Source organism: Cyprinus carpio, chromosome A25 (assembly GCF_018340385.1).
Source record: "Cyprinus carpio isolate SPL01 chromosome A25, ASM1834038v1, whole genome shotgun sequence".
NCBI classification, from domain to species: Eukaryota; Metazoa; Chordata; class Actinopteri; order Cypriniformes; family Cyprinidae; genus Cyprinus; species Cyprinus carpio.
Genome location: NC_056596.1, coordinates 5356887 through 5380188, shown reverse-complemented (window position 1 = coordinate 5380188; position 23302 = coordinate 5356887). Strand labels below are relative to the sequence as shown.

The 23302-nt window shown below is 38.6% G+C and overlaps 2 protein-coding genes across 4 annotated transcripts; both read right to left on the bottom strand.

Moving 5' to 3' along the window:
• Positions 1-517: 517 nt before the first annotated feature.
• On the bottom strand, positions 518-7101 carry LOC122135556 (V(D)J recombination-activating protein 1-like). Of its 2 annotated transcripts, none has more exons than XM_042715137.1 (4): positions 6822-7101; positions 5395-5724; positions 4140-5272; positions 518-3257 (listed from the first exon to the last, which is right to left on the bottom strand). In XM_042715137.1, the coding sequence occupies exons 2-4, from the start codon at positions 5700-5702 to the stop codon at positions 1510-1512; spliced, it is 3189 nt and encodes a 1062-aa protein (XP_042571071.1). In that variant the 5' UTR covers positions 5703-5724; positions 6822-7101; the 3' UTR covers positions 518-1509. The 2 variants fall into 2 exon arrangements, with proteins under 2 accessions (XP_042571071.1, XP_042571070.1); XM_042715136.1 differs by having other exon boundaries at positions 5395-5721; positions 6822-7099.
• Positions 7102-19770: 12669 nt separating this feature from the next.
• Positions 19771-22685, bottom strand: LOC122135720. Of its 2 annotated transcripts, XM_042715952.1 has the most exons (4): positions 22450-22685; positions 22149-22346; positions 20638-20829; positions 19771-20557 (listed from the first exon to the last, which is right to left on the bottom strand). In XM_042715952.1, the coding sequence occupies exons 2-4, from the start codon at positions 22336-22338 to the stop codon at positions 20247-20249; spliced, it is 693 nt and encodes a 230-aa protein (XP_042571886.1). In that variant the 5' UTR covers positions 22339-22346; positions 22450-22685; the 3' UTR covers positions 19771-20246. The 2 variants fall into 2 exon arrangements, with proteins under 2 accessions (XP_042571886.1, XP_042571887.1); XM_042715953.1 differs by having other exon boundaries at positions 22149-22685.
• Positions 22686-23302: the final 617 nt, after the last annotated feature.

Here is a 23302-nt window from a genome sequence, read left to right as displayed (position 1 = left end):
TTGTCTTCAACCACATGCAATACAATAGGACAAAAAAGTTCTCAATTAGATTGGAATTTCTGATTATTTATTTATTTTTTATTATTTTACCAAAAGGAAAGGAAAAATGTAATTTCTTACAAAACGATTATATTCAAAAGAAAAGAAGACAATGTATGAATTCATGAATTACAACAATCACTATAATGCTCTCACACAATGAAAGAAAAAAATAACGATAGGTCAAGAACATTACCAGTGCCTTTGTGCAAGACTAGAAAACATAATTTTTTTTTTTTTTTTTTTTTTTTTTTACAATTAGGAACTGTGCGATGCAGTGTTTTATTGAAAAAATAAAAATAAAAAATAACATAAAGCAATTTAAACAGACACTTGAAATTGTCACTTGAGATTATATGACAATTCAGCAAATTCAGAAATTGTCATATAATGTTTCAAAGAAAGTAAAAAATCAATCAATTCATAACACAAAGAAACCAGTAAAATCAATTCACAAAGAAATCAATCAACTGACAAATAAAATAAAATGCATTTATAAAGTGGATTACTAAAATCCTCTCAGTTTAAGAGAGTACAATAAGCACAGTGATTTAAATCTAGCACTCTTAAACAAAATAAGAGATGATTAACAAATTGAGGTACAAGTTTGTGCGTATAGAGCACACATCTCTTAACTCTAACACATAGCAATAAAGAAATTCTGACAATAGTCAATAGGTGCTATGGTGTAAAAGACATGGTTCAATATTTGAAAATGTGTTTGTGTGAGCAGGATGGTGCAAATGTCCTGTGGGACATGTAGGATTGAAGACTGAGGTAGATTATGGGGTAGGGTCTATGTAAAGTGTTCCTGTAGCTCAGTGGTAGAGCATTGCATTAGCAGTGCAAAAGGTTGTGGGTTCAATTCCTAGGGAACACACATACTGATAAAAATATGTATAGCCTGAATGCACTGTAAGTCGCTTTGGATAAAAGTGTCTGCTAAATGTAAATGTGCAAATGCTGTAGCATAGTGTCTATGGGTGTTTATAGTTATTTGTGGACCAGTTGAGCATAATCAAAATACTGCATTGCTAAAATAACCCCTTTTTTCTAGACCTTCTGTAAAGGAGACAATTTGCGTTTCCTAATTTCATTTTGTCTTTGACCTGTGTGATCATAAATGTGGGGCTCCTTTAACACAATTTCAGTGACTTACAACTCGCTCATACATTTTCATAAATAACCCTTCTGTATGAATTCGTGAAGGTGTCACAACCTGACAATACAATAAAATCCCTCATATTTTACAAGCAACAAGAGATAAAACTCAGACAACTTGCCTGTAAAAGCTGGGGAGAAAAAAGCCCTGCCAATTCAATTTTATCTTTGCCATAAAACAATTTAGCTGAATAACAAAGCCATTACACGTGATATTACATCTCATCTCAAGAAATAAAATCAATTACTTAACAATATTTTCATTAGCAAGAAAAGGGGTCCATTAAAGAAAGTCAATCAAAGAAAAGCTCAAAAATCAGGGACTTCAAGAGCCATATCAACTTCATCTGTGGTCACTTCTGGGTTGAATGTGGCTTGCATTGCTTTTGCTGAATTCTTGTGAGCCTCCATAAACTTCTGAAGATACTTGGAGGTGTACAGCCAGTGGTGTTTCAGTACATCTTCAAGTTCAAATGTTTTGGACTGCCTTGCATTCATCTTACGAAAACGTCTGAACAGCTTGTTCCCAGACTCATTGCCTTCACTGGCCCATGCTCCAATAGACCCGTCTCTCTCAACAATCTCAGGAACATGGGCCAGAGTCTTGTGGAGGTAGTTGGTGATTTTTCCATCATAGCGGTACTTAAATGTGGTGGAAAGGAGATCAGCAAATTGCTGAGAGTTGTAGCTGTACTGACAGAGTTGGACAGGGCAGTCTCGGGAGGGACAGGTAGAACGCCACACAGGCTTCATCTGAAGGTAGAGGTCCATCAGTTTCCGTAGTGCCTCACGCCGTTCCTCGGAAAGAACCAGCTCACAGACCACCTCCACAGCTTCTCGTGTCATCAGCCGACGAGCATAGTTTCCATTCATCCTCATCACAGGCTTGAGTTTCAGGTTATTTCTTAGATGTTTGTCCAGGGCTGACCGCCAACGACGGCGTTCCTCTCGACTTGGATTGCTCTTCTGGTAGACTTCACCAATCTCATCCTGAAAGATCTTGTAGAATTCTGTAGCATTGCCAATGTCGCAGTGCAGAGCATCTAGAGTAGGCTGGGTCTCCATGAAAGGCTTGGCGGAAACACCTTTGACCCGGTCACGCAGTTCATCAGCAGACTCTGAGAAAGGATTTGTCCTCCAGATCTCATAGCGCTCAAGATTTTCATCATGGCTACGTGTGATGGAATGTAGCACCATGTTCTGGGATGCTTCAGATCGGGTTGAGTCACAGAGTGTGCATATATAAGTGGAGCCTGATGCTTCTAAGCCTTCCATTTCACGAACCATCTTCTCATCATAGCCTGTGCCCCGAAAGAAGAACCTAAAGGATCGTAGGAGACCACCAACAGATAAAATAAGCCGACTTTCCATCATGGCTTTCCGCTCCGCTACCACAGGTCCCAAGATGGCCGTCAGGGTCTCGTGGTCAGACTCATCCACAAACATGAGGCACAGAGGTCTGCAGGAGAGCTCAGAGTTTGGCTTTTGTTCCTGAAAAATGGTGATGCCATCGTCCTCACCCTCAACTCGGATGGAGATGGACATGATTGTGAAGGAAAACCTCACTGCCTTCTCAGGAACCGCTGGACCAGATCCATGCTTCTCGCCGACATCTCCCATACCATCACATGATTCTTTCACCACAACGGTAAAACCAGAGGTGCACATGCTGTCGTCCAGCTCCCTCTCTTTCAGTCCTTCCATTATGTCCTCTTCCAAATCTTTTAATGCAGAAACTAGTGCCACATCATAACGGAATCTTCTGGAGATGGTGTCCGCAGGGACATCGTCAACAGAGGTTGTCCAACCAGAGAGGCCGTCAATGATTCCCACATCCCAGGAGCTGGAAACGTTTTTTAAAGCTGGCTGCCACTCAAATTGGTGGAACCCAGGGAGAAGCTCTTTCTCAGCATTACGTAGAGTGTGCAGTGGCTGGAATATCTGGCGGCCACTAGTGGCCTTTACAGTGCGGTACATCTTGTGGTACTGACTGCAGCTAAGGAATGTGTTTACCCTTATAGCCAAACACACTGCAGGATGAAGCCCAAATCCCCTGCCTGAAAGAGAATAGAGAGGGAAAAGAAAACTGTGTGAGATAAAATCAGAAGTTTGAATTCATAAAACTGTTTATCCAGAATAAACTCAAAATAAGTGAGAATGTGAGCCTGAATGTGTGATTGTGTGCCTATGTGTGTTTATGGACTGTTTTCAGAGCACCAGCAAATGAGTGCTAGCATATCTGGAATTTTGATTTTAATTGCAGCATGTAATGTGTCCTAATTGTTCTAGATTTGCGAGATTATTAATGCTTAAGTTAGAAGAGAGGTGACTCAGCTGGGCTGGAAATACGGATCTATCGGCTGATGATGAAAACAGGCACCAGCTGGGCCCTGTTCCCCTGGGGGCCGAAGACAGTATCTATGTCATTTGTAGATACATGGGATACTGATGTTGTTTTCATCCTAACAGGCTCTTTACAAGAATTATTATTATGTATTGAGTCCCACATGTGCACGTACACACATTCAGTAAAGTGGTGATTATTCTATTTAAATTGACAGTGAGGCATATAAGAAAAGAATTCATTAATTCTTGTGTAGATAACCTTGTGGACATGTTCAATTCATTTTGTGTGCATCTATTTGAAGGTAGTCAATGTGAACATAATTGTGTAAAATTACATGTTAAAATTGTTGTTCTATAAAAAATGAGTACAATTATCTGCAGTCAGGCATTGAAAATTAGACCAGTTCATTATAGAAAACAAATAGTGATGCCATATATTAGATTATAAAAATGTTATATGTTCTTATTCTTGATGCCTCCCAAGTTTATGTGAGTAAGTCAATAATGTATTGTGTGTTTATTCTAGTTGTATTTGTCTGACAACGACTGCTTTGACAGTCACATATTGTGGGTGATATGTTTCTTGGCATTACCTTGCATCATAGCTTCCAGCTCATCTGCTTGTTTGTGTTCATTCCCAGCTCTCAATGCCAGAAGGAAGAGCGTCAAACAGACTGACTTCACATCCCCTCCTTCTTCCTTTTCAGCAAATGCCTTCACCTGGTTCTTCAAATCTCTCAGCCTGTGCTTTTGAGCCCGACGGGTCAGTGACAATAGGTGCTGTCGAGGACGCCCACCTTTGTTGACCGGCAAGTAATCATCAATATTCTGCTCTGAAGAATTTTGTTCTTCCTGAGACTCTTTTTCATGGTAGTGGTTGAGGCAGTGTTCCCTAAAGGAGTCAAATCGGACCCAGTCGTTGCATCCTTCACTGGGGCAAAGCAGAGGGATAGAGTTGAGGGTGGCAAGGAAGAATTTGGCTGGCCTGGTCAGGTGGGATGGATTTAGATGTTGGTTACAGGTGGGACAGTTTTGACCCAAAGCACGACTGTACCTTAGGATGCAGACCCGACAGAACAGGTGTCTACATGGTGACTGGACAGGGTCAGAAAGCAAGTGATCACACACTTGGCAAGTAACAGCATGCAGGAAGTGTGCTGGGACTTCAGGAGGGATGAGCTTAGTGCTCAGATGGTCCCTCTGGCATTGGGTGATATTCTTTACCCATTGTCCTCTCTGAACTGATAGTTTTAACCATTCTTTCCCACCTGATCCAGTATTCTCTGAGGTCTGTCTCCACACTCTATTGGCCCCTGAGGATTCTGAGGAGTCCCTTTTGATTCTCTTTGGAGTGCTGTGTGCAATTTTAAGTGGTTTGGCCCGCTTCTTTCCTATTCGTTGAAAAGAGCTCTTCTTAGGGAAGCAGAGGTTGCAGTGGGTGGTGTGGGGCTTCCAGTCTGGAATCTGGGTTCTAGTGAAAGAACAGAAACCTCCTCCCCTCATGGCAGCAGTCCAGCATCTGTGACAAAACAAAGACGGATGTACCGTCTCCATGTCGGTTGTCACATCCACCTTGAAGACCTTCAAGATCACCTCTGGCCAGTTTAGCAACTTACAGCCCATCCTACGCAAGGCACACCGGCTGGACACTTCCAAGTCTCCATGGACTTCATGCGACGGACCTTTAGCCTTCCGTATTGAAAGGCCACAAAGGCGACACAGGCATCTGCAAAAGACACAAGTAAATTAATCTTAAACTAAGATAAACAAAGACATGCTTCCAAATGTGCACAAGCCAAGTCAACATTCAGAATTCATACAGCTGAATCAATATTTTATTAGACTCACTTGAGAAGATTCATGTGTGTATCAATTTCCTGCAGCTTAAGGTCCACTCTCCCTTGAGCACTCTCCATGTTTTCCTTACTCTTCCCTCCAAAACAGAGCTTCATAACACTGCCTGGAGAGCCTGCAATTTCCATTGCTACCTCTGGCTGGTTTTCCTTCTCCACCGGTGTTTCATTAGGCAGAGGGGCCTTCTCAATGGACCTGACCCGAAAGAGCTTAAACTTCCATTCTGAAAACTTAGGATGAGACAATTCGTCAGGCATGGAGGCTCTGGGAGCATCTTCGGAACTCCACCTCCCTTTCTCCATAGTGTCAGATTAGTCTCAGCTGCTTTCAAGAATGAGAAAAGAAAGTGAGAAGGAATAAGATTAATTCTTTATGAATCAAGAGTTTATGAGACTATGAGATTAGCTTGGCTGCTAAGAATATTCTTAGGTGTAACAGAAAAGGCGGGTTTCAGGCTTTCAAATACACAAAAGAAGAGCAAAACAACATTATTTCCAAGGCTGTGACACAATCAGACAGATTTACTTAGGTCTACAGGCTTAGTTTGTTAAAAGCAGCCCTGAAATCCCAGCCCAAACGGGAGAGCTTTGCTCTGACCCAGAGTACAGCATTATACCATAAGTGGCATTTAAAGCCTCTGTAAAATGCATGAGACAAGCGTTCAGATATCGATCTACTGCTGAAAACTTAATTTCTCTCCTCCCGAACATTCCCGCTCAGGGACCCACTATGTCCTTTTTTCTATCCCTCATCTTTCATTTAACTTTTTGCCCCTCATCTTTCTCAGGTACCAAGAGTTTGCTAAATGGACACCTCTAGGGCTGTCAATCAGTTATAATAGTCATTTACTGTGCTGAACCAGGAGTTTAAGTCCATGGAGGAGTGTGCTGGTATTTAATGGATTACTCGAGAGAAAGAGAGAGAGGCAATTCATATGATGCACAGCCATTGAATGAAGTGGAATGAAGGGAAATTGTAATGCCAGCAATTCCCTATGAATCAGTTTCTATCCTGTGTTTCAACCATGTCACTCCCAGAGTGCCATGATCTGCATAAACACACAAATAAAAACAAAGACTACCTCAGAAGTCACATCACTTGGACTAGTAGTAGCTGTCAAACCCTTGCAGACTCTCAAAACAACTGTGTCACAATGTGACGCACCGCTCACATTCTATCCATGAGAATGTAAAACGGTCCTCTTTCCTGATCAATAAATCAACAAACGCTTACCATAACACTCCCATGGCGAGTACATGCTGGCATTCTCTCTCTCTCTCTCTCTCTCTTTTTTTCTCACTCTCAGCTTGTGTTTGCACCCTGGGTCTCTCCAGCTATCAACTCTGAAGTGAACTATTGAGACACGCATACACACAAACAGCTGAGTGCATTCAGTCTGTCAGTCAGCTGGGTTGTCCTACCTTGTTTTTGAGGCTCAGCTGGCGAATTCTCCCCTGGGGCCTTTCCGCATGGGGGCACAGGGGAGGCCTAGTGTGTTTCTGAGTGCGGATGTCTTCCAGGCTCTCTATCTAAGAGTGTCTGCTGGCTGGATCTCAATCACTTGGTGCTCCTATAAAAGACTGTCTCTCCATAGGAAGAGAGTCCTATTTATACCTCTTTGTGGGGTCCTTAACTGCCACATTTCAGCACCTGAGAAACATGGGAGGTCTCGGGAAGGGGGTTGCGGTTGATGCTAACCACATTCACATATAGACAAACACATTTACTAAACTACATAATGAGGACTTAGGCTTCTATTGTTTCTAACAGTTCATTTTGATGGTCTCCTTTAGACATTCTGACTAAAAGTAACTTTGCAACTACAGTACATGTCAACTACCTGTCCTTAGAGTATTAGTAGACTGTATGCTTAATATCTGCTAACACTTTATTTTGATAGTCACCCAAACAGATTCTACTGACTGTAAGTAACTTTGTAAATACATGTAAACTAACCCTAATTGAACTGTCAGCTAATACTATACTACATGTAATACTCTAATAAGTTAGATAGTTGACATGTAGGTGCAAAGTTACTTATAGTCAACAGAATTTCTAAAGGGGACCGTCAAAATTAAAGTATAACCTTATTGTTTTTACATGATGCTAATTATAATTAGCATACAGACTGACTTTAACCATAAAAAAAAACATCATCCAAATTAAGACATCCTTAAAAGGTATATTTTGTCATATTTAGCAAACCATTTCAAACTAAAGTCTTGCACACACACACACACACACACACACACACACACACACACACACACATATGCACCAATATGAGACATCATAGACCATCTGCACACAAATACTCCAATACACAACATAAACCACATACTTTTTAGACACACAAACACACATGCACATTCTGCATCATAAACACGTCAGTACGAGCCACATGGATAAATCTAATGCATCCCCCTGCTGTTTTCCCCGGCGCTCTCTGAAACTCATCTCCAGCAGGTGGTCCAAGCCAACATGCTGCAGCTCTGCTATTTGATCCCCCTCTATATAGAAAAATAGACACCGTTAAAACACATCAGATCAAAGGAATCCATTAAAAGAGAGCTGACAACCATCTACTCAAGGCTGCCTGAGTAAAATGTCTTTTACAGTGTATTCAAAAATTGGAAAAGCAGAGCAAATATAGGGTATAGTACGAATACATTTCACAATTTTAGATTCCTACTGAGACAAGATTATTTTCCGTTGTCGTTTTGGACAAATTACCTATACTGGAGGAAACTGGGATGTCACTATAATGAGCATTATCTCGACAAGCGGGCTCTATTGCAGTCCCACTATGAATGGTGTTGGTGTCATCAGCAAATATGAATTAAAGGGATTTATTTGTTGATAAATAAATCAAGGGTGTTTTTGCAGAAGAGTTATTGTGCTGTAATTGGTGCTGTTCTGTCTGGACTTCTTGGTGCAAGATCTGACAGACTAGCCATTAAACAGTCACCAAGTGCCCGCAAGCATTGTGAGGCCTGTTTCATGTGAGAACCACAACTTCTGCAAACCAAACAAAGAGTAAACATCATACATAATGTACAGTGTAGGTCATTCTACAACATGGCTGCCATTTGTGCCCCATATATACATGTATAAAAATGACTTTGACAATGAAGAGTTCATGCAAGCTTTTACTTTGTTGATGCATACAACAACAATCATACTGTAGAATGACCCACATAATACTACAATTTTTAAATATGAAAATTAATGATTAAATTCAAATGATTTAAATCCATTTAAATGGGTGAACAGAGGGAGAAATAAATAAAGCCTCATTATTGTGAGTAATAGAGACGGAAAGTGATTTTTATGCAAAAGACAGTTTGCTTTTGGCCAAATTATAATAGCCAAGTCTATAAACCGAGCAAAATTAGAAAGGTCATTGAAAATACCAGTTTTTTACAAGTGCTCCTTCATTCTTCACAAAGATTCCTTGAGGGCCTGAAAAACAAAGCCGACATTTAGCATTTGATTGATCATGATAGAGGTTACATGTGTGCATGTTTATTGACTTATTAATGTTTTGTGCATTATTTAAAGGAACAAATCACACAAAAATTACAAGTCTGTCATCTTTTCCTCTCCCACATGTCATTCCAAACCTGTATGACTTTCTTTTTTACCATAGAATACTAAAGGAGTTATTTTGCTAAATGTCCAAGCTGCTTTCTTATATACAATAAAATTTGACTTTTCACACTATTCACACTGTTAAACTTCGAAATGAAAAAAAAAAAGTACATGTAATCATTTGTGATTCGAAAGTCTAATGGGAATGGAACAACATGAGGGTGGATATGATGACAGAATTTAAAGTTGTAGATAGGCCTGCCAGAGACTTCAGTCTTCACAATCTTAATGAATGAGAAAAACAGAGAGAAACCGTAGGTCTGTTGCCATGACAAGGCAAACAGAGCTGCAGATGTCCATCTAACAAACAAGCGGTGACCCCTAGAGATCTGTGCCTCTCTCCGCCTGCTAATTGACTTGTTATTATTGATAAGCCCAATGGCAGTTTGATTTATGTGAAAAATGTCTTCAGTCGACAGCCACCTGGCATTAAGCTGGGTGTTATTCTCCACTGTTTGTGTGAGTTTTTGAGGTGCTGTTATCACCATCTGAGGGGACACCTGGTGGGTGAGGTCAAAGATATTGGTGTCAACGCAGAGGGCAAATTCGAACTGCACACCAATCAAAGCACATTATTTGAATGAAAAGGTGAATCATTGACACACTAACCACAGGTTTCACAGACAAGGCTTAAGCCTAGTCCCAGACTAAAATGTAAGAACGAAGCTATTTCAACTGAAAGAAACTTGTACTAATTGATCTTAAAATATGTCAGTGCCCTTGTTTTGTCTCAAGATGCACACCAGGAATGTTTTTTTTAATTACTTAAATGTCCTAATTGAACTGTGGCCTAATACTGACTTAGTCTAAGCACTGTCTTTGTCTAACCAAGCCATAGTCTTTTAAAGGTCACTAATACGTGTTTAAAGAGCTCTTCATCCTCTGACATTTATGTGACGTTTTTATGACATCAAAGCGGTTAATTTTGTTTTGATCAGGCAACTCACTGTATTCACAGAGTAAATCCCACAATTCCCTGCAGTGCTAGGAAGTATTATTCCACTGCTAACAAAGTATAACACTACTATAAAATAGTCCTACTATAAATAACAAGCTGTTAGTGGGGCTAGAAATTAAACTTGTTCTAGGTGGTACAACAAATCAATCTTCTTCACAGACCATCCTTTTCCTTTTTCCTCTTTCCTCCCTCTCTTCTTCCTTAAAGTTTATTTTGTGAATGAATATTCCAAGCAGAGCTATTTGTCAAAGTTAGTTGACAGAAACTCTCCCTCTCTCTCATCACCTTCCCCTGAGCTCTGCCTAATAATCATTAATGCAATTATCAGGACACACACTATTCATTACTGTCTTTGCATCTCTTTTTCTCTCTCCATCTGTGTCTGGTCCCCTCTCACCCCTCACAGACGGGGCCTGGAAGAAATCAACCTGTCATTGTTTCTTTCTGACCAATGTTGCTTTTGCTGTCTTCAGGTTCTGTCAGGATCTATTCTGCCTCTCTACTGAAATTTAATTAACTTCCAATAGCGTGCCAGTCTGTGTGTCATACAGACTTTTCTCATTATCCAATAACACAGAATTAGCCTCAATCTACAGGCGTTTGTATTCCTCAAACATGCAGTAAGACCTGCATGTGTTAGCGTGTGTGCTCAGAAGAAGAGCTCACCAGATGCACACTATGTACTCAAGTAAACCTTCGGCGATGAAGCCCATCAGCTTGAATCCAGGACAGCCGAGTGAGAGAAAGTGGAGGGAAAGAAGCCGGGTGTCTTCAATCAAAATAACAATGCTCTTTAATTCTGCTTTAATTAAATCTGCTTTTTCCCCAAGCGAGGCGCAGGATCAGACAGCCGCTGGAGACTCGCAGCCCCACAAAAGTCTCTCCTCCGACTGAGTTTGTGTTCAATCAATGCTTCTTTACACTCTGTCAGAGAGCTTTCAATTTCAAACTAATGCTGGTTTACACAGTTGGCCTTCTGAATGAGAAAAGCTTAGAAACGTGTACACTGAATCTACTGGATTTTGACTTTAACAGCACACAATGAGATTTGGTAGATAGATAGATAGATAGATAGATAGATAGATAGATAGATAGATAGATAGATAGATAGATAGATAGATAGATAGACAGACAGACACACAGACACACAGACACACAGACTTTGTTAATCTATTAAACAGACTGCAAGCTGTCTTTGTGATTGTCTGTGTGTGAGAATGAAGAGTTGAAAAGAGCAGCCCTGTCTTTCTATCATGACTGACCCTCGTCTGTCCCTCTGAAGTCGATTCGGCAGGAAAGACAAATGGCGTCCACTTTCCACCATGAAGTCTGCTTATTATTTTCCTGTCCTTTTAACTAAAAAGTCTATTATGAGAAATGGCAGGGCGGCTGTGGCCTTTTCAGCACTGCTGGTGTCACAAAGCAGCCCTGAGGATAATAGAGCCCCTGACACAGGCGTTAATTCAGGGCCACCTTAAACAGTCTGATCTTTAAATCTATTCACTCTGTAATTATAATGGAGGAAGGAGGGGTGAGAGTCCACCTGTCAGAGTGCAGAACTGTGTCCAGAGCACTGTGATATGGTGAGATCGTGGTCAGTGAGCATCTGTCAAAATCTATCGTTTGTTTACAGCAGGAGATGGCTGCTGGGATAGCATATGGCAGCCACTGATGGGTACGGTGTGGCAGTCGATCAGAGACAGAGATGCAGAGCAGATGCTGACCGAAGGACTCCGGAATGGGGAGCTTTGCGGCACCCTAGAGGAAGATTTTATTTTACTCATTTATACATCAACCTAAAAATAGAGAAATAAAAGATGAAACAGAGAAATAAAACTGAGAAATAGACACAAATATGAAAGGAGTGACAGAGTAAGAGTGTAAGAGAATAAAAGTCTAAAAAGCAAGAAAAAAGATAATAGTGATAGTAAGTATAAAACATAGTACACATAAATAAACAAACAAACAAACAAACAAATAAATTAATGTATGTGAAAAAAAAGTGAATTGTGAAAGAAAATAACATTGCAAGTCACATTATCACACGTAAAAAGTGCAGATGGGAGAAATAAAGCCACAGTAACCAGAAATAAACTATCAATAAAGTAAAAATTACAGTCAAAACTACAAAACCAGGTGGGTGGTTGGGTGGGTAGTTGAATGGTCGGGCAGGCGGGTGGGTGGAGAGTTGTCTTGTTTTGTTTTAGGACTTTCTGTATTTCATGTTAGAAAATATGTGCATATGTGCATGTACAGTGTATAATTAGATTGCATGCGCAATAGGATTGTTATGTTTATTGTGTATGCAGGTGTATGTTTAAATATGTATATATAGTTAATAACTGCAGAAAGAATTAAACTTGAAGTTGCAATTATGACAAAGTCATATTTCAGTCATGTGAAACAACCAAGATATTAAAGAGATCTCATTATTGATTTTTCTTACCTTTGGGATGCTGGAGAAATAAAAAATAGACACAACAGAGATGGTGTGACATACAGTAAGCATATAGAGCTATGAAGTTAATGTATATAGCAGCTCAGGTAATTTGATCTTGAAAAAACAGTGAGACATTGTTGAAATCTCTTCATAACTCATACATAAAAGCATTTTAAAGCAATATTTTTTAACCAAAAAAAAAGCCTGTTTTAGTCTCAGAGTATAAACTTTATATTAAAAGTCTAAAATGTATATTTTTAAAAAGTAGTATAAGAAAATTTTTAATTGTAATTAATATTACAATTAAATTATATAAATTATAAATTAAAGATTATATGAAATTATATAATATGAATGTATTATATAAATAATATGAAATATAAAAATGAATACACAAACAAACAAATGTTAAAAGATTAAAATAGAAAAATATAATTACAGTTGTGGGGAAAAAGCTGCAGTTGTGAGATAGCAAGTCACATTGTCACATACAAAGTTACAGTTGGGAGAAATAAAGTCATAGTAATGAGAAATAATTTGTCAATGAAGTAAAAAAAAAATGTAATTATAGTCACAACTATAAAATACTAAAGTTGCAGTTTTCACACATTTCAGTCTATGAGAAACAACCAAGATATTAAAGAGATTTCATTTGTGATTTTTCTTTCCTATGGGAAGCTGACTTGGGAACAGTGTTGCATGAGTTCAGAGGATTGATGAAGCTTGGCAAGTTTGTCGTGACTCCACATTGCTGACAGTGGTACAGTTATTGAAGCAAGTCTTCCTGTTACCACCACACTGCAAAATGAGCCACTTATTGTAATGATGAAAGGAAACACTCCTCCCCTCTCTGTCTCCCACTTTCTCCTCTGCATTTCCTGTTTCCTCTCTCGGTCCCCTGGGGAGCGCATCGCTTTAATAGAAATGGCTTTTCATTCTCTTCCACTAAGCGGATGGATGGAGCAAAGTGTGAGTTGTTTATTCTGAAAGAGATGGCTGAAATAGACTTGATTTGTGGTATGCAGCTTCTGAGAGGGCAAAGTGACACAGCCGACACAACGGCGGGCGATGATCAACAATATATAGTTTGTGTGATCATATGTATGAGTATGTAATGCCAGGAACATGTGCTGGCCAAGTTGCAGCCACTCTCAGAGTCAACTTACCATTTAATCTCTGGCTCACCTAACACTCCTACAAATCAAATCCTTTTATTCACAAACAGCATTGGCTGTTTGATAAAACACGCGTGTCCTTTAGGCCTCTCAGACGAAGCAAGTCAACAAAATAGTGTTGAGAAAGACTAAAACATCAAACCTTGCAGTCAACACAGATGTGAGATCACATACACACCTGTAAGACAGGTAAGAGACATGCATAGACTGATACTCCCTCTTCGCTATTGAGCTGATTATCAGTAACGCACATTTCAAAAACACGCTCATGCGTGCAAACACTGATCTGCCGCAGACGTGCGGCACAGCACCCCCTCACAGTCGTGAAGCTGTCCCTCACAATTAGCAACAGACAATCTTGAAGTGACCTGACTCAGAATGGAAACAGGCGAAACAATTGGCAGAGTAGCCGAGGTTAGCGCTAGAGGGTCGCAAATGGCACACAGCTCTGATTTATCCATCATCTTTAGACAAACTCGTATCCACACACTTGTGGATGAGACAAAAAGCATACAACCTCAGCTAATCATAGCTTCTACTACAACTACGCAGGAAAATGTATTACTTTTGTTGGTGTACACAGTCCTGAAACATATGCTACGCAAGAATGTGAACATTAATGATAGCTGGGCAAGCTTGATTTCTCATAATGTCATGCTTGATTTAGCTATATCATATAGCATTCATAACACAACAAAGTTGCTTTAGCATAATTTTTCTGCTTTTATGCCTAGCAAGTTTGCTATGTCATAGTAATTCGCAACACAGCAAAGTTGCATTCTTAGCAATATAAGAGACTTTAGAGCAGGGATAGGCAACTCCAGTCCTGGAGGGCCACTGTCCTGCAGAGTTTAGCTCCAACCCTAATTAAACACACCTGAACAAGGCAATCAGTGTTTTCGGGATTACTAAATAGATACAGGCAGGTGAGTTTTTATGAGGGCTGAACCTAAACTCTGCAGGATAGTGGCCCTCCAGGACCGGAGTTGCCTATCCCTGCTTTAGAGTCAAATGTCTATTTTTATGCCAAGCAAACTTGATTTAGCTACATCAATTCATCAAAGTTGCATTAATTGTATAATAAGGTTTCTTAATAGTATAATAGTATAGTACAAGTCTGTTTCTATGCTAACAAGATTGATTTTGGTATGCTAGTTAGCATTCATGCTCTATTGCATACCTAAAAATGTGTAATTGGAATTCATTACATAATGAAGTTGAATTTTTCGCAGTTCAACAGGCATTAGTATAACGTTCTGCATGTATGGTCAGTTTTTTTTCTACTACAGAGAATGTCAGTGTAAGCTAAACTATAAAAATGTTTAGACCTTGTAACCTGAATAATAACATTGAGTTTAAGGCCACTTACCCTTTTCAGCAATCAGGTTTGTTGTGCAACAACAATACAAGAACACTAAGCATATACTGTACAGGAGAACTTCAACTGTTGCACTACCTTGGACAAGGATATATAATGCTTAACCAGTAAGCAACACCCGCATAACCATGATAACAAAAACATTCATAGCCAATAATCGTCACTCACATTTTCTCATGAAATTCTAGTTCTAATCATGTTTATGTTCATGTTAGTATAACAATTTCCAAATACACTAATTATTGAAAATAAATGACAATTTTTGGGTTAAACTTGCAGTTTGTCAGATATAGTCAAAAGGCAGCTTTAAAGGATAGCATATTAGAGCTAGTCTTGTCCATGTCTTTCTTTTTTAGGAGACCATGTAACAACGAAAGGGGTTTTCTGCTGTGTAAGGATGCTTCATTCCCATCAAAAAGCCCATAAAAGGAAGTACTGCCAGTGCTGAAAATACGTACCAGGATTTAGATCCTTTTAATACAAGCAGTTGTCAGTGGAATTACACTGTGGTTCTCATAAACCCTTAATCAGCAAATAGAAACGTCTTTGCACCAAAATTCATACCTGCATCAAAACACTAAACGACTCAAAATACAACAAATATAGCTATTATTGCCAGTAATTGTTAACTTGTGCAACGACAGACATGAGTGATACTTAAAAAAAAATGCAGATTTTTGGAAAGAGGTTATGCTGATAAGATCAAAGTTATGCTAAAAACATACTTAATGCATTAGCAGCTAACTAGCATCGTGGCAGTTTTGCTACTCGCATTTTGTCTTGAAAATGTGGTCATATTTGTGAACAAATTGTCAGCACAACTATTATGCTAACCTGACCTACACTACTCCCCTTCACGCTATATAACTGATGAGACAAGATCCAGGGACAGACTGGGAACCGTAACGAATCAAGATTTGGCCTTTTCCATGGAACAGCCACAGCTCGATCCCAAAGCTCTTCCCCCAGTTCCCCACTTCTGGATAATAAAGCTCTGGTGTGCTAAAAAAAAAAAAAAAAAAAAAAAAAAAAAACGAGTATGATCAATAACAGCTGCTAGTGGTGTAGATGATCAGTCTGACACATTACATAAGATCGGTCATAAAAATTACCAATGTAGGGACCAGTCTCATGGGCACAGATTGATTTCAAGTCTAAGGTTAGACAGGATTAACCATTAGCAAGGACATGAAGTGGAAAAACTAGCCTTAACTCTGATTCTGTCACACACAGGCAGTTAAGAAAAACCAGGGAGAGGAGGTGGAAGAGGATTTTTGTGAGTTATAAGTGAATTGTACTTCAAAGTCCATCTTAGCGGGGGAACAAGGACCTGCTGGAGAGACAGGTCATCAAATGAAATCCAAATTTACTCAGTGGATTTTATCTTATTTTACAGTCATCTTTTGTCATATCAGGTTTTCCCTCCTTCCATCTTTCAATCACTCCATTTTTCTATCAATTTATCTGCAATCATCTGTCTCTCTTTCTTGTCTGACTCTTTGTGGTTAAAGCTGCAAGTATGCCTAGCAAACCGTTGGGTAAAAAAAGTCCAATTACACCAGGCTGAGAACATTTTATAAAAAGACACAGCGCATGATTCTTTATTATTTATTATATTCCAGAATACTGAACACTGTCTGGTTTTTAGGCGACATTTCGTCCAAATGTGCTCACGCTTCTGAACAGATGAAGCCGTCCACACGTGTAGGCACACTTTTTTTTTCCCCTCTCGCTGCTCACACATACACACACACACAAGCAAACAACCTCCCTGCATGAAATAACCTTCCCTGATTTCATTATTTGTCAAATAGGAAGAAATGAGACAGAGAATTGGTGCCTTTTTCACAAGACATGTTACCACACTGTCACCAAATGGCGAAGTCATATAATTACACCTTCTGTTTCAATCACAGAGTAGAAACACACACATACACACACACACATAGAGAGAGAGAAAGCACTGAAAATCTGATTAAAGTTGGCTTGTCTTGGCAGCCCGTGTCTTTATTTATTTATCTCAGTAAACACACGCTCACTTTATTCTGGGAATGTGAAGCGTAGCATAATTAGCAGAACATGGCTCCCTAATTTGGCTTTAATTGATATGAAGAGTGTCACCAGGGCTGAGGCCTCACATACCAATACATGCTGAGCAAGTGGGTGTGGCCTCACTGCCAATCAATCCCACTGGCACAGCTGATGAGGAGTCATTAAAATGGGCGCCTCCGACCAATTACTGAGTGAACAGAGGTATATTTTATTTGTGGACATGTGTTTATAGCGCTAGAACGGTGCTAATAATACCATGAATATAAAAATTCAGGATACATTTCAATGTGTCATCCTAGTTTCTGCCAAACCACCACAGTTAGCAATAAGCTATGTTCCATTTAAAGGCGGATGTGGGATATTCATTCCTACTTGATATCTCTGAAGCTCAGAAACTAATATAAATAAATACAATGGCAGTGCTACAAACACTTTAGATATCTAAAGTATAATTTACTGTTTTACACGCTTATCTTTGCAAAAGTTTGCTAAATTGGTTTTATTACAGCATAGTATGGGAATTTTTTACTCAGTTATGCATTTTAATTGCTGAAAACTGAATTTTTAATCTCTTAAGTCAATGAAACAAGGTAAAAAACCTAATGTAATGACTAAGTCATTGTAATGTAAGGATTTATTTTTATCTATCTGTTGTATGTTCCAATGTAAGCAATTGCACTACGAAGTCTTCTTTGCGGGGGAACAGGGACCTGCTGGAGAGACAGGTAGTCAATTATAATGATGCCAGTGGTGGCTAATAATACCACGTTACCACACATTATTGTAGAAACTTTGGCTGTAAACTACAGTAACCATGGCAAGTTTTTGTAAAGAGGAACCAGAAGTTCATTTTGACCAGCATTTGCCCTGCTCATCAGGGACACTTCAGGACAGGCTAAAGTTATCTGTCTTTTAAGAAGAAAAAAGAGGTCCTCGCCTGGGAACAAACAATTGTAAATAACACTAAAAAGTGTACACAGCATAAAAAAGGGCACACCTGCATGGCAGCATTGTGTGGACAACTGAGATCCTCTGAGAGCCGCACTGCTCTGAAATTCTCCTCAAACGATTATTTAAGTGCCCGCTTATGTCCAGGACACACACACCTTTCGCACAGAGTAGCTTTTATACTCCCTTTGTGGGAGGTGGTGATGTCAACCAGTACGCTCTCAAGCTCCCTGCCGTCATAACTTTCAAGGACACTCAAGTTCGGTTCTGAGGAGGCCAATTAGGTGCTTTTCTGATAGTAAAGAAAAAAAAAGAATAAAAAAAAGTTTTCTGGATTTAATAACAAACTCATTAGGCACTGCTAAAAGGATGGAACTGCCTTTTAATTACACCCGCAACTGATTTATGTGCAATTAACACAGCCAGTTCATTCATCTCATCTTGGGTGGGATATGAATGTAAACACTACAGGTTCAGAAAGCTCTCAGTCTCAGTTTTGTCTCCATGATAATGAAGAACATAATGACAGAGGGCATGACCTCAGTCTCAGACAATACTTGTTTCCCTGTATAATTTTAATGGTCTGCATGCAGTGAGTTCCAGAAGTCATGGAACCACTAGTGAAAAGGTATCTATTGTGTATTTGTCTATTATTATTTTTAAGTGCACATGGTAAATATAGTATAGAATTAATATTAATTTTGTAGTTCTTGCTCCAAAACCTTTACATGTTGTCATGGCAAATAAGTTTAAAGGGATAGTTCACCCAAAAATGAAAACACCCAAAAAATTAATTAATCATCCTCAGGTGTGTAATCAATGTCAGAGTTTTCATTTTAGGGTAAACTATCCCTTTAAGTTGAAAATAGTAACTAAATTTTTAAACTCAATAATAAAAATAAAAAAAATAATAAATGTATTTATATTTATTATATATTATATATTTAATGAAATGAAATGAGAAAACAACAAAATTACTAACGTTTTTTTTTTTTTTAGAATTAGTATAATGGTACTGAAATAAAACAAACAAGTACTAAATAATAAGAAATCAAAAATCACTCCTACAATACGGTCTCAGATGTTTTGATTAGATAGATAGATAGATAGATAGATAGATAGATAGATAGATAGATAGATAGATAGATAGATAGATAGATAGATAGATAGATAGATAGATAGATAGATAGATAGGTACTGACTCAGCTTTATATGATAACCATTTTATTTATTGGTTAAAAACAGTACAAAAAGTATAATTAATAGAGCTTTAAAAATGCAAATGATAGACAGAACAGGATGCTCTTTGTACTATCGCCAGTAGAGAGCACTGTTTCCGCATAAAAAAAGACAAGAGACGCAAAAAACAAAAACAATTGTAGCACCATCTAGTAGTGTTAAATTCTGCATAAGCACCTAGAAGTGTTAGCAGGTCAAAAGTGCTCTGTGGCTATTTGAATCAGTATTGTCTGCAAAACTGAGCACGGGCAGAACAATCTGGAATTAAATGATCACCACCATTTTTTTTTTAATGTTTCAATAACTTTAAAAGTCAGTCAAAACACATATTTTCATTTCTTGCTAAATATGGAGCTAATTAATGCATTCGAGGTAACCATAACAGCAGTAGCATTACTTAAGACACTATTTTAGTGTCTTATATATATATATAAATTTTAGTGTTGTGTATGTGTATATATATATATATATATATATATATATATATATATATATATATATATATATATATATATATATATAACTCATGTTTAGTTAACTGTGCTATAGGCACAGCTGAACAAACCACAACAGATTTATGCCATGAAAATTATTTACATTTATAGTCAATAATTCAGCATATTTAAAATGCATTTAAAAAAAAGACCTCCCTGAAGTCACTGTACAATTGCAGACAACGGCTATAAAAAGTTATGGAGAAATAGTCTGCAACATCAAGATCCTTTCAGCTTTATGTCTCACACAGATAGTGAACTCTGGTATACCATTAACCACATTTTTGGGTGTCCTCGTCCAAATACAGCTGTGATACCACTGTCAAGGCCAGCGCACAACCTTATAACCTGTAGCTTTGTGTCCCACATCCCAGAAAGCAGTTACAGGTTTCTCATGCAGGTCATCAACCCCTGTTGTGAGACATTTGCTCAGCTCATATAGTTGGCTAGAATACCAGCGAGACAAGAGTCTCTTCTCTTTTGTATTTTCTTGCTACCTCCTTCCTCTCGTTCAAGGCACTGACAAATACCTCCTAACGTCAGGATGAGACTTATGCTGTGAATGATAGAAACCCTCACTAAACGATCGCGCGTGTGCAACCTCGGGAGCCTTCCACCACATTTCTGCAGTCTTTTTTAACTCCGGCAGGATGTCAGGAACCACAAACTTCTCCGCCAGGAAGACCACAGGCAGCACGGCCAATAGCGAAGCCCAACCCACCACTCCCAGCCAATAGGACAGGCCGAGTCGACTGACGTCATCCCTGATCTCACCAATATGTTGATGGGTAAAAAGCGCCCAGCTGAGAAAAAAGAAAAATCCTGTAGAGAGAAAAAAATGGAGAAGGTTAAAACATGTGCATATTGCATGGCTAAGGAAAGCTAAATAGTGAGGTACTGACCTGAAGGTACTAGTGTAAGCAGCAGCAGAGTGCTCGGGTCAAGTGCCTGGCCTGCCATCAGCAGCGAGCGAGTGTTCGAGTAGGAATGCACAGTTTGAGACCTCCAACAGAGAGCGAACATGAGACACAGCAGTCCAGAGCTCACCGACATGAGGAAAGCCACCACTGCAAACACTCTCTCAGCCTCCAGAGCTGTGGAAACCAGACAGGGACGGAAACACCTTTAATATTCAAGATTTACAGTGAACATGATACAGTATAGCCTGCTCATTGGGCCTTATAAATATATATATATATATATATATATATATATATATATATATATATATACATACTGTATATATAATTGTAATTTCATAATATAATATTTGCATGCAATGTTAAAGCCTTATATTTTATAGTCTAAGGTTCCCACTGACTTCCATTGAATTTTTTTGTCTATATAATGAAAGTCAAAAGAAACCTTATATATCTTCTATGGCGTTCCACTGAACAAAGAAAAGCATAGAGGTTTGGAATGACATGAGGGAATGACACAACATTTTCATTTTGGGGTGAACTATCCCTTTAAGAATGCCCAGCATAAAATCATGACATGAAATTTCAGTTTGAGTGCTCTTGAAGAGCAACATCTTGTTATGAAACTATTTAAAACTGTACTGATCAGTCATTACTTCATACTTCTCTATTTACATTTTTTTTACTTGTCTTGTTCTGAGGAAGAACTGAACTTAGGGGAAAACCAGACAGGCTACAACTAATAAAACATGTGAGTAATGCAAGTCCAGCGTGTCATAGCCTGTCTGCTGCAGCCCACCGAAGCGTAGAAACCCCTCCAACACAAAACCATATAATTATTTTATGCCAGTGTTGGAAATTCAGGAGTGTTTCACAGTTTTCCACTCATTTGGCTGCACTGTGCTTCCCGGCAGGTCAAAACCTGCAAAAATGCCACAAAACCGCTCTAAAGCTTCCAGTTCCGATCAGACCTTCAGGCTATATATTTTAAAACTCTGAAAACAAAGCTATGAAAGGCCTGAAAAGCAAAACACGTAACAGGAATGCGTTTAATTTGGATTTTTACTGTTTTTCAATTATGCATCTTTTATAGAGGCCACATGAATGCAAGTTTCTAAGATTTAAAGCAGTTTTATAAAATGAATGAGGGCCACACGTGGGCTACTAAAATGTTGCTGTTGCCGACATGACAGGTCAAAATCAAATCAAATAGCTTCAGAGGCGTATGCATACTGTGTTTTTGCAAAGGCACTAGTACCAGTCATGATTCACTTCTTTCGCTAGTCAAGATAAAACATGACCAAAAATAACAACTTCTTGTTTAGCATGTAAGGCGACCCAGTATTTTAGCATATTATATATTACAATTTAAAATAATATAACATAACATATAATTATTAGTCTATTTTTTTTAAACAAAGAGTTTGAATGACTGTTCTGAATAACTTTTATTCCCCAAGATATATGAGAAAAGCAGACACATAATCACACACCTTTAGTAATGTCTTCAGTAGTCCAGCTGTCGTCCAGTCTGGTCTGATTCCCTGAGGTCCACAGACCCTGCTCATCCAGCCACCAAGGTGTCCAGATCGCATAGCTGATGCACAAACAGCCCATCAAGCCGAGACAGGATTCAATAAATCGAAAACGACTCCTCGAGTCAACCAGTTCTGGTCCTTGCATCGCTCACACTTTACACAAACAAAGTTGACAATTTAGCTGGAAACTAAACTTAAAGCATCACAGTTGGCAATTTCATCCGAAAAAGAAGTAATTGTTCTTAGGTTTGCTTACCTTGAATGGCTTAAGTCTTTAAAATGTGTTCAAATGACAGAGACTTAATTCCATGCAGTACAGTGACTGATCAAGTTCAAATATCAAATGAATCAGTGAGACAGAAACAGGAGGGTTTTATGACGATGTACATATGCTTCTTTCTCACTTCCCCCTCACAACGCCGTAATAGGACACTGTAAAGATTTCCCTCTACCCACAATGGAGACCCACTCGCAATGGAGTGGGTGTTTCAGTGAATCAATGTGGTTTGGAAAGTGAAAATTATATTTTATAAATCACTTTACTGTGCTCAAAGCCTGCATTTCATTAAAAGTCCAGAACTGGAGAACAAAAACAGATAACATCAAAATAAATAAATAAAATCTAAATGTATGTATGCATATGTTTGTATATAATAACTTACTTTACTTTCAGAAAAGCGACACAAGAGGCTGAACAACAGTAACTGTGGCAATACATCATGTGGGTTGCGCAGTGTTGTCATGGCACAGGAAAGAACCACTCTCTTTTCTAGGGATGTCCCGATACCACTTTTTCACTTCCGATACCGATACCAATGCCGCAGCTTTGGCTATTTGCCAATTCCGATATCAGTCCGATATTTGTATTTTATTCTTGAACTAATACTAATAATAATAATAAAATAAATGGAAGCACTTTGCTCAATTAGCCACCTATAAACATAAAAAAATCTTTGTCATTATTTTATCTTTGTTATTTAAAAAAAATAGATCTAAGATACACATTACAAATACACATAATACACTAATAAAAATAAACAGTGTTTTGCAGGTACAATAGTATTTAGCAGAAGCATTCAAAAAATTTAATGAACAAGTAAAAATAAAAC

Bases quoted from the DNA above. Each gene is read 5' to 3' on its own strand.
- LOC122135556 (XM_042715137.1), bottom strand. From the start codon at position 5,702: ATGGAGAAAGGGAGGTGGAGTTCCGAAGATGCTCCCAGAGCCTCCATG. The intron at 5,273-5,394 runs GTGAGTCTAATA...TGTCTTTTGCAG, and splicing joins ACACACATGAATCTTCTCAA to ATGCCTGTGTCGCCTTTGTG. The intron at 3,258-4,139 runs GTAATGCCAAGA...ATTCTCTTTCAG, and splicing joins GCTGGAAGCTATGATGCAAG to GCAGGGGATTTGGGCTTCAT.
- LOC122135720 (XM_042715953.1), bottom strand. From the start codon at position 22,338: ATGCAAGGACCAGAACTGGTTGACTCGAGGAGTCGTTTTCGATTTATT. The intron at 20,830-22,148 runs GTGTGTGATTAT...TGGTTTCCACAG, and splicing joins TACTGAAGACATTACTAAAG to CTCTGGAGGCTGAGAGAGTG. The intron at 20,558-20,637 runs GTCAGTACCTCA...TTCTCTCTACAG, and splicing joins GCTTACACTAGTACCTTCAG to GATTTTTCTTTTTTCTCAGC.